This window comes from Pongo abelii, chromosome 16, assembly GCF_028885655.2.
Source record: "Pongo abelii isolate AG06213 chromosome 16, NHGRI_mPonAbe1-v2.0_pri, whole genome shotgun sequence".
Lineage (NCBI taxonomy): Eukaryota > Metazoa > Chordata > Mammalia > Primates > Hominidae > Pongo > Pongo abelii.
In genome coordinates, this window is record NC_072001.2 from 66,365,852 (window position 1) to 66,378,226 (window position 12,375).

A 12,375-nucleotide genomic window follows, 5' to 3' on the forward strand; every position below is an offset into this window, starting at 1 on the left:
AACTCTGGCTTCCCGGCTGTCTTCATGCCTGTGCGTGGCCATGACACTTGGCAGGACGCCAGAGCAGGGACAGCGGAAGCATCCTGTGTTCTAGCAGAGTACAGACCATCAGAAATGTTTCAATTCCAAAGCTGGGCCGGGTGCTGTCACCCACTGGAGCCAAGGTACCCTTGAACAGTTCACCTCTCTCAGGCTTAGGGTGATTATAGTGAAAATTGGATGCTTTTCTAAATAATGCAAACAACGATGGTACCTATTTTATAACCTTTACTGGACCGCCTCTTTTTGCCCCAATCAGAATGTGAAGTCTGGATTTAGACAAAAGATTATTTGGAGGGGTGATAGTATGTTTTGCAAAAAGAATTCAAAATAAGGTAACAGGCAACCAAGAGGGGCTGCCCACCTACTAGGTTTAATAGTCTCAGGAGTAAAGAGACATAGGACCTGTTCCCTGTATCATGTCCCCTTGGTTGGGAACATCTCCCTTTTTTCCATCCATCTGTTCAAATCTGAGCTATCTGTTCAAGGTGCAGCTCTGATCCCACCTCCTCCAGGGTCTTTATTTGATTCCTCTAGGCTTCCCAGCACCATTAAGCAGCTTCGTGACCTGCAGCCACACATGCCATAGGCCTCCATCCTCAGGAAAGTGATTGAGTCCATCAGCATATTTTCCTTTGGAGCCAGGTTCTAAGAAGTGGATGCCAGTGACATTATTATTCTGATTAGCTACCTATCCCCATAACAGGGAGCTACAGAGTGCTTTGCAAATAGTAATGCTTTAACCTCACCTCCAAAAAAAAAAAAAAAAAAAAAAAGAACAGCCTGATATGAAAAACATTTTATTTATAATTTCTTGTAGTTATAGTGTGTATCTTCATTATAATCATTCTTACAATAAATACAGAAGTGCTAAACAGACCATTATCACAGTGGCCTATGGGCTGAGGCACAGGAACTGAGGGGTGCTGCAGACAGACAGCAGTGCTTCTCAAGGACTGGCCAGGACACCTTCAGAGAGGCTAGTGAAGAGGAGAGGAATGTAGGGTGAACTTGAAATGTGATTAATAGAGTCAATGCAGCACACGCTAGAAACAGATACAGAGTTTTTTGTTGTTTTTTAACTATTTTACCAGATGATACTAAAGAAACAGAACAAAGAAAGAGATTCAAGATCTCACGTGAGTGAGAATCCAGGGCCTTCCCCCACGGCCCTGGCCCCAGCCTGGGCCTTGTTTTTGCTATTTCCACCTAGGCATCTGCCATGCAGCAGAGTTAGGAGCGTGTGGGCGGCTGCTGAGCCTCACACACCACAGTACTGGCATCCTTCAGGGGCAGCTGGCGTCAGTGGAATGAGTGCGGATCTGAAGAAAGGTTTCCCAGTTCCAAAGCTGGACCCGCAGGAATCCTGTGAGGATTTGCAAAGACATCGATAGTGTTGGTTCTTGGAGCATCTTTCTGCCTCCTGGGCTTTGTCTGGTCTCAGCCTCGGGGCTGCAAGCCAGGGCTGTGCTGAGCAGGAAGAGCAGAGGAGAAATGCCACTGTCTTGCACCTCCCAGTAAGTCTCCCTTTTCATGAACAGCCCTTGTGCCAGGTACAATGGTCTCTCTGTTCTCACACAAAACTCATCCACAAAAGATATACAGAGTCTTTTGACAGACAGTCCCTCTGCTCTGGAGCCCTTTATGTTCGTTTCTGATTGACAATTTTGGACCAAGGCCAAGAGGCCCCCTAATTCATGTTGCTTCGTCATGAGGGTTGTCCTTGTCATCTGATGATGCATGAGGCATGCTAATGGCAAGGCCAGGATGCCACCCCAGGCTTCGAGGCTGTTAGAGGTCTTGAGTGCACACACACACACAAACACACAGAGAGATACACACACATCTGAACCCCCATTAGGTCACTTGTAACTTTGCCTAGCAAAACAGGCTCCCAAGACATAAGGCTTGCCATCATTGTGAAAAGTTGTGATGGTACAGAAGAATTTTTTTTTTTTTTTTTTGAGATGGAGTCTCGCTCTGTCACCCAGGCTGGAGTGCAGTGGCGTGACCTTGGCTCACTGCAACCTCCGCCTCCTGGGTTCAAGCGATTCCAGAAGAGAGAATTCTTACAGTCAGAGGGAGGAGTAGAAGGAAAAAGAGATTTAAAAAGCTATGCTTCAAGAGGACGTTACATGCTGTCAAAATGAGATTGTGAATCAGAAAGTTCTCGGGGAACTGCAAGGTGCTCTCAACTAGGGGTCGGTTCCTTCTCAGTCATGGCACTGACTCGTCTCCACGGGGTTCTCACCTGCGGGAGGAAAATGGAGGAGTTGCGCCTGTCAGAAACTGTCTGTGTGACTCAGGGGGAAGAATATGGAGTATCTTAGTAGCGTTCCATTATTACTTGCCCCTAAATACATGATGCCAGCCCCTGCACAGATAACCTCCTGCTTTTATAGCTTGAAATATATTTGATCTAAACCACGATTTGACCTCCTCAGAGAGAGAGAGAAGTAGATAAGTCTCCAGTCCAGGTTGGCAGTAGGGATCCTGCAGAAGTGGCTGAAATGAAATTTGGCCCAAAGAGATGAAGTTCTAGAGTCATTTTGTTTCTGCCTTTTTCCTCCAGATTCAAAGGCAGATTGGGTCATCTTGGAACTCACGTCTCCTCCAGGACACAGCAACAACCCCTTTTCAAGGAACAGCCTCATTATTTGTAAAATCTGTAGAGTATAAAACATAACTGCTCCACTGAGAGGAGGTTGGATTTGGCCTTAATATTGTATTGTTCTGTCCTTATATTATGGCCTGATAAACAGAATGTGATTCCAATTCTGACTCCAAAGTGAGACTCTCCCAGATCATCCATGTCTTCTCATTCTCTTTGTCCCTCTAGCTCTCTCTCCCTTCTCATCCCCACCAAGAAGTGGAACTCTCTCTCCCTTCTCATCCCCACCAAGAAGTGGAACTTGAACCTGCCATTCCCTAAGGTCTGTGCAGTGTCTGTGATCCAGAGGACAGGACTGTGAAAGTGTCCCTAATATATCACAATGTATATCTCTTGTTTTCTTTTTCTCTCTACAACTTGATCCTTCCTGTCCCCATTTGTCCCCGAGTTGTAAGGTGCCGATTAAAGGTTTTGTCATAGCAGAAGGAAATCAGAGGGAGATGCCCCGTCTCCAGAGGAAAGAAGTTGAGTTTCCGAAGCAAAACCTAAGCAGAGAGTGTACATTCTTGTCTGAAAGCTTGGAGAAGCAGCAGAATTTCCAGGACACTTGAAAGCACGCTCTGGCAAAGCCCCGGATGAAAGTGTTTTCCAACCATTAATGGCCCACCAGCATGGCTTGGTTTGTGATCCCAGAATTCAGACCACTTCACAATCTCACACAGTTACAGCAAGCAGCTTAGAGTTCCTGCTGCTTGGTCTGAGAGTGCATCCCATCCATGGATCGGATGGCTCTGGGGTGGCCATGGTCCCAAGGCAAGGAGGCACCCAGCAGAGGATCCCTGAGGCCTGGCATGTTTGCAGATTGAGCTACAGAGAACACCTTGAGGTGTCGCAAGTGTCCAGAGAGCCAAAGTGTATAGGGTCCAAAGCAAGGTCCTTCCTGGATGTGCCCGGGAGCTCCGGGGACCTCAAGCGTGGGCCTCAGTCTCCATCTTGGTGGCTGGCTTGTAAATGACTCCCTTGTTATCACCTTTTTTGATACTAGAACAAAAAGAACACATAAGTCTTGTTAGAAAGGAGAGCGAGCGAGCGATCCAGAGAGCAGCCTGACTCAGGTATGGAATGAAGCCATTTTTAAAAGTTGGATTTCTCTCTTTGGGACCTTTTCCCCATTCTGTTGGTCTTGGGAGGGAATGTCACCAAATAAAGCTTTAACAAAAACAGAACTTGTTTGTTTTCCAACTGTTCTCTTTCACACCTAACAACAGTAGACCTATATTTTGAAAGAGGTCTCGTCACCCCCCTTTTCAAACCTCTGATTCCATAACAGGGTTCCCAGAAACCTTTTTATTTTTCATACCCCCCAAATAAATTAGGTTTTAGGAAAAGCCAAATGTGACAATAAAAACATGGACAAAGGGCATGAAGAGTTAATGTGAGTGAGAGATCAGGTTTTCCTTTATCTTTCTTTTTGAATTTATAGACCAAAAAGCATATGTAAAGATCTTGATAAGAAGACAGCCTTGCTGCTTAACTTTAGGCACAAGCCCTAAGTCAAGAGACTCGTCCATGGCCGTGCAATAGCAGCAAGCAAGGCACACACGCTTCCAAATCTGAGCACAGTGACCCTTGAACCCCTTGAATGACCAGGGTCACATGTGTTCTCATGCAAAGGAGGCCAGGGCACGGGTGCTTTGGGGACAGCACTCCTAGGGTAAGTGGTGGTCCAGGTGACTGCAGCTCTTCATGCCACAAAGCTGCCTTCCCAGGCAGACTAATCATCATGGACACATAGCTGCCCATTCCCATTTTGGACCCAAACCAGCTCACCTCTTCCTTCTGAAAAGCCAAATGGACACCGCCACCACAATACAGATGCCAAGAATGCCAGCCAGGGCCAGCGAGAGGATGATGCCTGGTGAAGAGGTAGATGGCACACATTACACTCCTTCCTTCCCCTCCATCTTAGCCCATGGCCCCCGGGGTGTGAAATCACAGCCCAGCTGCATAATCATCCACAGAAAGGAATAATTTCCCCATCCCTGTTCTCAGATTCTGGTCTTTGGCTTAGTGGGACTGGCTGGAGTATTTTGAGGGGGCCATTTGCAAATTCTAGTGGTTTTCCAGCAGAGGCTCTCAAACATGCACAAGGATCATCTGAAGAGCTTGTTTAAAATGTAGGGTCTTTTTTTTTTAGCCCAACCCCCAGAGATTCAAATTCAATCTGTTTGGTGCATGGCCCAGGAATGTGCATTTTACCAAATACTTGCAGCTGATACTGATGCACGTGTTCCAAGAACCACATTTTGATAAGCCCTGGACTACACAAATAAGAACTTACTCTGTCTTTGCCTGCTGGATTTAAGGCCCATTGGCTGTCTCTATCGGTTTTGCCCCCAAGTTCCACTGCACAGTCCTAAGCAGTCCCAGATGACCAGTAGTCCATTGCCAAGGTCATGTGGCCTGTCAGCTGACCTCCACACTGGGCTCTGGCATGTTTTCAGCAATAGCCTCCCACCATGACCAAAAGAAAGTCTTAGATGATAGGTTCTTTGAATACACACATGCTGTAGAGTGATTGGATCTTTCATTAGAGGAACATTTGATTGGCAGTTCATCTTTGAATCACAGAGCGACTTGAGGGTAAGACCCATAGCAAAGAGAGGGCCAGGAGCCAGAGCAATAGTACAGAGAAGCAGAGAGGACGGGCTGGATCACAGACCCTGATCACACCAAGAATCACAGTGATCACCCAGCTGCAGCATGCACGGCTGGCTGCCCAGCCACATACCCAGACTCAGTCCTGCCGCAGTACAGACTTGCACTTAAAAGGGGAGAGGAAAAGACGAGGTTACTCTAGAGTCAAACCACACTGGATTTGAGCAGTGTGTTGAGAGACGCTCTACCTTTTGTTTGGTCTTAGGCAGACAGACCTCTAGGGATGTCCACCCTTGGCTCAGGGATTGCCTGATGAAGTACAGGAAATTGCCCATCTAGGGAATTCATACTGCAATCCCTCCTTCCGATGCTCCTTTTTTTTTTTTTTGAGCTGGAGTCTCGCTCTGCCGCCCAGGCTGGAGTGCAGTGGCGCGATCTTGGCTCACTTCAACCTCTGCCTCCCGGGTTCAGGCAATTCTCTGCCTCAGTCTCCCGAGTAGCTGGGATTACAAGCACCCGCCACCATGCCCAGCTAATTTTTGGATTTTTAGTAGAGACGGGGGTTTCACCATCTTGGCCAGGCTGGTCTTGAACTCCTGACCTCATTATCCACCTGCCTTGGCCTCCCAAAGTGTTGGAATTACAGGCGTGAGCCCCTGCGCCCGGCCCCGATGCTCCTTTATCACAGCAGTTTCCTGGCTAGGGCAAGACTTCACTTGAGTTTTGTTTGTTTGTTTGTTTTGTTTTGTTTTGTTTTTGAGACAGAGTCTCGCTCTGTCACACATGCTGGAGTGCAGTGGCACAATCTTGGCTCACTGCAACCTCCACCTCCTGGGTTCAAGCAATTCTCATGCCTCAGTCTCCCGAGCAGCTGGGATTGCAGGCGTGCACCACAATGCTTGGCTAATTTTTGTATTTTTAGTAGAGATGGGGTTTTGCCATGTTGGCCAGGCTGGTCTCGAACTCCTGACCTCAAGTGATCCACCTGCCTCGGCCTCCCAAACTATGGGGATTACAAGTATGAGCTAGCGCACAAGATTTCAGTTTTTAATACAACATGGCCAAAGAGGAAAGGTGAAGAAGGGTAGGGATCAAAGCCTGCTTGGGCAGGCTCCTGTCCACGTCCCTGCTACCTGCCTCACTTCCTAAGCAAGGAATCCATCACCAGACTTCTCCCCCAGCCCATCAGCTTGTGATCATGGTTTGGTTCTATTTTTGCTTTGTCCCTCCTGGACAAACTCCTTCACCACACCAGCCCCACTTCTCTGCTCCATGGAACCAGGAGATTATGGCTTCAACCAGCAAGTTACTGTTTGGGATAAATAAGGTGAGAGAGAAGTCCTCAGTGTGGCTGAACCCATGCCCAGCTACCTAAGTCTCACAGTCGGCCTACTAGGCACCTCCTGGGGGGAAAATCACATGAGAATCCATTGTCTTGAGTGAGCAGAGGATCCCAGTCATGAAGTCTCCCCTGAAAACCCCCAGCCTGTTTTTTCCAAGGTTCCCACAGCCATTCCCCATTCTCCTAATCAGGTCCTTTGTCTAAAGAAAGTGCAGATTTTCACATACCCTTCTGTCTGGTGGTTTTCTCATCTCAATGGAAACTTCTAGCATGTGTGTGTGTCTTGGAGGAAGAAGGGGTATTTGTTCTAACTCACATTGGGAGCCACAGTTGTACAGATGGTGGCCACCCAGCCTGACACAGAAGATCCTGTGCCCATAGAGCCCACAATGGTGGCTGAGGCCCTGGGAGAGCCCCGGTCAAGTGTAAGATGCCAGCAGGAGGCCAAGGACTCTCCCTTGGGGCCCTTAACAGCCTGCGGAACCAGATCTGAGGCTGCAGGGTGAGGTTTTGCTCACTGCCCCTTCTCCTGTCCTATGGCCCAAGTCTAGCTGATTCCCCAGGAGCCGTCAGCTGTGTGCTTTTCCTATTGTCTTCTTCTGCAATCTCACATTGAACCTGCAGAGCCTCCCTGGTCCAAAGCTGGGCCCTGGAGGTTCCTGGTCTGGCTTCTCCAGGTGGCACCGGGCTGCTGTGAGGGTTAGCAGAGCAGGCAGGGAGAAGAGCTATCCCCAAGGACAGGGAAGCCTATTCTCCCTGCTCTGCTGGCCACCACCAGCTGCTCATGACCTCCCAAGTGGCAGAGAGTGGCTCCACAGGCCAGACTCCCTGCCCCAGGCCTTTTCGTGTAACCTGAACACAAGGACCAGCCTGTGGATTGGGGAGGTGCTCAAGACATGAGTCTCCACCTGGAGGGAGCTTCCAGTGTTTGTACAGCACAGGCTCTGTTTCCTGCAGGACCTGTGGCCTCTGCACAGTGGAACTTGGTATTAGGGTTGGTTGTTTCTTTTTTAAATGTAACCAGAGACCATGGTCCCTGGAATCTTAAAAAAAGAAACATAATAAACCTAGCCGTGGTTTTTCTTCCCAACCCTTTGATGAAATACACTCTCGTTCTTTGTTCCTGAAGCTCCAGATGCTTGTGGTGCCAAACCAGTTCTCGCCACCTGAAGACTAATACTAGGAAGCCTCACCACCTGGCTAAAAGCCATCCCGGCTGGACAGTTTCTAAAGTCATCTCTTTCATAGTCACCTCAAACATTCTGAGAGCCACACAGGCCCCAGACCACTGAGCGGCCCAGTCTGTGGCTGGTGGGGGTACCCTTCATGCCTGGTCTTGGGGAGCTGAGCAAAGTCTATGGACGGCAAGGCCCCAGCAAGGGTGGGGCTTTTCTCAGGGCACATGCCCTGTGTGGTGGCTTCTCTGGAGGGAGAGTCTGGCTTCCCCGGGTTATTATGCGGGGTTCCTGTCGGAGGCCCTGTAAGCAACAGCATAGTTGAACCCAGTGCTCTGACCTGGGATCTTTGCTCCTTGATGACTACTTGTCAAGGCATAAATGGACTCTCCTTGGAAATGATGAAATGAGACCAAACAGGCATGAAGACAAAGAAAGCCCCAGAGACTGGGACAGATACTTTTCAGCCAAGACTTTGATACAGCAAAAACGAAGCAGCTTGACTGAGCCAACATCATAAGCTGTTAAGGAAGAGGAATGCCAGCAAGGGTGTCGCCTGATAGTTCCACCACCTCAGGAAGCCCAGGGCAGGAAGATGTTGTTGGAACGCTGTCCCTGCCAATTGAAACAGCACCAACCGTCATGGAGGCTCAGCTTCTTTGCAGAAATGGGCTTGAGTCCCATTGGAGGCAGATGCCAAAACATCTGTTATCTGATGGGAGAGAGAAAGTCAGCGAGACTTTCAGGACACAGGGAGAACTGTCAGGGCAACCAGAGAACTAGAGCCTGAGTGCAAAGCTAAAGCCTGTTTCCCAGCAGAGCCTCGGCTGGGTGAGAGCCCAGCCTCTAGGACGCTGTAGAGAACAGGCATCAAAAATGGTACAGGGAGGGGCAGAACTAGAGAAATTCACTTTCAGGTTAAAGAAATGGTTTGTTTCCGAATAGGAAAGAAGGCAGGCGATTCCCACGGAAGAACAATGGGACAGACAGTAGAAATGGAGACAGGCTAGGTCACAGAGGTGGCCCACGAGAGGCATGAGTGACAGCCCGACAGAAGGAGCTTTGGGGCTGGCTGGTAAGAGGGTGCACACCATGAGGACGTGGGAGAGCCACCTGTTCACAAAATGCTCGGGTATGAGTCAAGGCGAACAGAGAGATGGCAGTGTGACACACACAAGGAAACCACACAGATATAGAAGAACTCGATGATCACACGCCTTGCCCAGGAAGGTACAGACACCCAAAGAAGGTCAGTGAGCTGCTTGCCACAAGGGCCTTTCTACCTGTTCTGGCGGGCCCAGGAGCTGCGTCTTCCACCGGCATCTTGCTGGACCGAGGGATGCTGGTTAAGGGTTTTTGAGGTCTTCTGAAGCCTCAAGCATAAACACAGAAGAGTCCAGCACGAGGAACAAGCACCTCACTTTCACATCTGGAGGTTCCTGGAACAACAGTCTAGTATTTTCTAGCTCTATTTACAATTCTGTTTGACTGTGGACTATAATCCTTTTCAAGTATTATTTTAAAGAACGCACTGTTTACATAGATGGCATGTTACATAGTGATATCCTTAGCCATCTCCAGCCTTGTAAAAGAGGTCAGAGAGTTTTGATTTATCAGGGGTTTGATAGTTTAAATACACAAAATCTGTTTTAGGAAGGTAAAAACCCCTATTATTACACCTAATAAAAAATCAGAGAGTCAAGAAACTTCAATGCCAGTGCTATCTTCAGATGATGCTTTGCTAAGACAAGGAAGAAACCCTCACCACAGAGCGGAGCCATCTTCGGAGGACATATTTAACTGCGGAGTTTTCCTTATGAACGCTATGCAACCCAAAATAAGAATTGCTACAAAGAGATCTGCCAACAAGATAGTACCAGATTACATGGGGGAACTGGTTTTATACAGCCATGATGGGACTGAGGGCTTTGCCCGTAGATTGCAGGAATGCAGGCCCTGCCGACAGCACGTTGCTCTGAAGGGCCTAAATCCCAGAGCCTCAGGGGCAGGTTACAATGCTGGCACTAGGTGCTTGGCACTCTAAGCTGTCTTCACTGTCCCTGGGGAAAGAATGGGTGGCCGGACTGGGGCCTTTGATCCCTATCAAGCCAGAGCTACAGAAGGCACAACAGCATCTCTAGGCAACTTCCTCTCAGACCTTCAAAACTGACAGCTAAGTTCTGATCTTTAATCTCTCTGAAACAAATGGGTTGATTTTTAACATTGTTAGCAAATGGAGACCATAGAAAAATAAGACAATAAAACTAAAAGGTGACAACTGGCCAGGCTTATGTGTAAATCATTCTGCAGAGAAGACACAGAGAGGGGAGGGAACTGGAGATGGGTCAGGGACGTTCTTTCAACAAGCTTATAATGAGCGCCAGGCACCATGCCAGGCATAAAAATGAGTAACACGTCAGTCATCCCTGGCCTTAAGGAGCTTGTGGTATGTGTATAATATACACATATTGTTCTTTTTCTGTCTTTGCTGTGTGGTAATAATTACCCTATGGTGTGTCAAGTAACATAACAGAGATGGAGATGTGGTTCTGGCTGCACTGAGGGAGATTAAGTCACCTTTAGAGGGATGGGGAGGACTTCCAGGAAGACGTGATTAGAGTTGGGTCTTGAAAGAATTTTCCAGATGGAGGAGGGAGGGGGCATCCCAGACATCAAGTGTGTGTACTTGAAAGCATCTGCTCTACAGTTTTGGGGGCTGAGGCTGAGGGCAGGGATGGGGCAGTGGGGAGATGATGTGGAAGGATCAGCTAGGGCCCCATCACCAAGGGTGGGTCCAGCCTTCTGCAAGGCCCCTTTTCCCATTGTCTTTCCTGAACATAGTCTGCCCTGTGCCACAGGCTGTGTTTATGAGCAAGATGACACCCACCATGGGGTTTTCTGTCCCCCATAGTGCATAACTCAGGCTGTGCTCAGGAAACATATGGTATGTTAAAGGGACTAGGACCTCACTTCTTAGCACCTTGGACAAATGCTCCTGACTGTTCAGCCTCTGACTCAGGCCAGCAATTGAAGGTGGAAATGATGCTGGCTAATCATTTGGATCCTTTGGGAGAATCGATGATATTCTTCCAGCTAATAGCTTTTATTTATAAATAGAAACTTTAAGAAATACAAGGTCAATAATGACAACACATGCATTCTAGCCTAAAAAAATTAGATAATTAGCCATCTTAGCCATGTATGATTTCTTTCTCCCTCCTTTTAAGGTTTCATAAAATTGCCCAGGTCTAGGCTTAAGCAGATCCTAATTGCAGGACTATAGATTTGCCCTTGCGGTTGGCTGCCTGGCACCCTTGTCTGAGTGTGCCTTAGCTGGCTCTGGTGAGTGACATGCAGTTGCTCAGAGCAAGCCCACTAATGATATGATTATAGAAACTTCTTGGCTTCCTTTTGTCCCTCAAGTTTCCATGGCCCTCACGTGTTGAGCACAGGGCTAGATTATGTTAGCATTTCTGTCCGATGGGCTCTTGCTTTATTACCCAGCATCTGGGCCCAATGTTGGTGCCACTGGCTAGGAGGAGGTGAACTCAAAGGAACCAAGAACCAGGCCAAAGCCCTAAGCCCGAGCCCCTGTGATGTCCCCCTGCCTCTGCTGTCTTTCCCCTTTCCCACTAAGAGCACCCAACTTGAAACCCGAACTGGCCCCAGGACGTGTCCCCTCCCAGGGGCCCACCTTGAGGACAACGAGTCTTGCTTTCTCTTTCAGCTCAAATCTTCCATCTGCCACTTGGAAGAGGCACTTTTTAATTTAATTTAATTTTATTTTATTTTTGAGATGGAGTATCACTCTGTCGCCCAGGCTGGAGTGCACTGGTGCAATCTTGGCTCACTGCAACCTCTGCCTTCTGGGTTCAAGTGATTCTCCTGCCTCAGCCTCCACAGTAGATGGGACTACAGGCATGCACCATCATGCCCGGCTGATTTTTTTTTTTTTTAAAGTAGAGAGGGGGTTTCACCATGTTGGCCAGGCTGGTCTTGAACTCCCAACCTCAGGTGATCAACCTGCCTTGGCCTCCCAAAATGCTGGGATTACAGGCATGAGCCACACCTGGCCAATGGAAGAGGCACTTTTTAAGAATGGAAAAAAGTGCCTGACATGACTTTCACTTGTCCATAAAGAGTGGACGTTTTAACTAAAGGCAACAAGAAACATAACATACAAGAGAGAAAAACTCATACAAAAGGGAGAGAGAAAAAGAATAAAGGGGGGATCCTGAAGAAGTTGCTACTTCAGAGGCATCTGCACCCCTGATAAAGGATTTGTACACTCCTAAGGGTGCACAGTTCTCTCTCACGCCACGTCTCTTGGTCTTACCCAATCATATAAAAAAGAATCTATACTTGAATTCTAAAGGAAGATGGGGAACAAGGTCTCTGTTGGGTTGGTTTGTTCTGCCTCAGTCAATTCAACCTTACTGTTTCAGGGATAACCATCATCACACTGAAATGTGCATGCCATAAAAGAATGAGGACCAGGGCATGTGATATAAAACTCTAGACTCCTATGACATGAGTGAAAATAATGAGTT

The 12,375-nt window shown here is 48.0% G+C and overlaps 1 protein-coding gene across 2 annotated transcripts in view; it reads right to left on the bottom strand.

Moving 5' to 3' along the window:
• Positions 1–823: 823 nt before the first annotated feature.
• Positions 824–12,375, bottom strand: part of CA12 (carbonic anhydrase 12) — a 59,256-nt gene continuing 47,704 nt past the window's right edge. Inside the window, exons 9-11 of one of the 2 annotated variants that reach the window (XM_009249893.4) lie at positions 5,442–5,474; positions 4,481–4,565; positions 824–3,691 (exon numbers count right to left, since the gene is read on the bottom strand). In XM_009249893.4, the coding sequence (XP_009248168.3) occupies positions 3,619–3,691; positions 4,481–4,565; positions 5,442–5,474 (191 nt within the window). In that variant the 3' untranslated portion in view covers positions 824–3,618. The remainder of the gene's footprint in view (positions 3,692–4,480; positions 4,566–5,441; positions 5,475–12,375) is intronic. The other variant, XM_009249892.4, reaches the window with a different exon arrangement.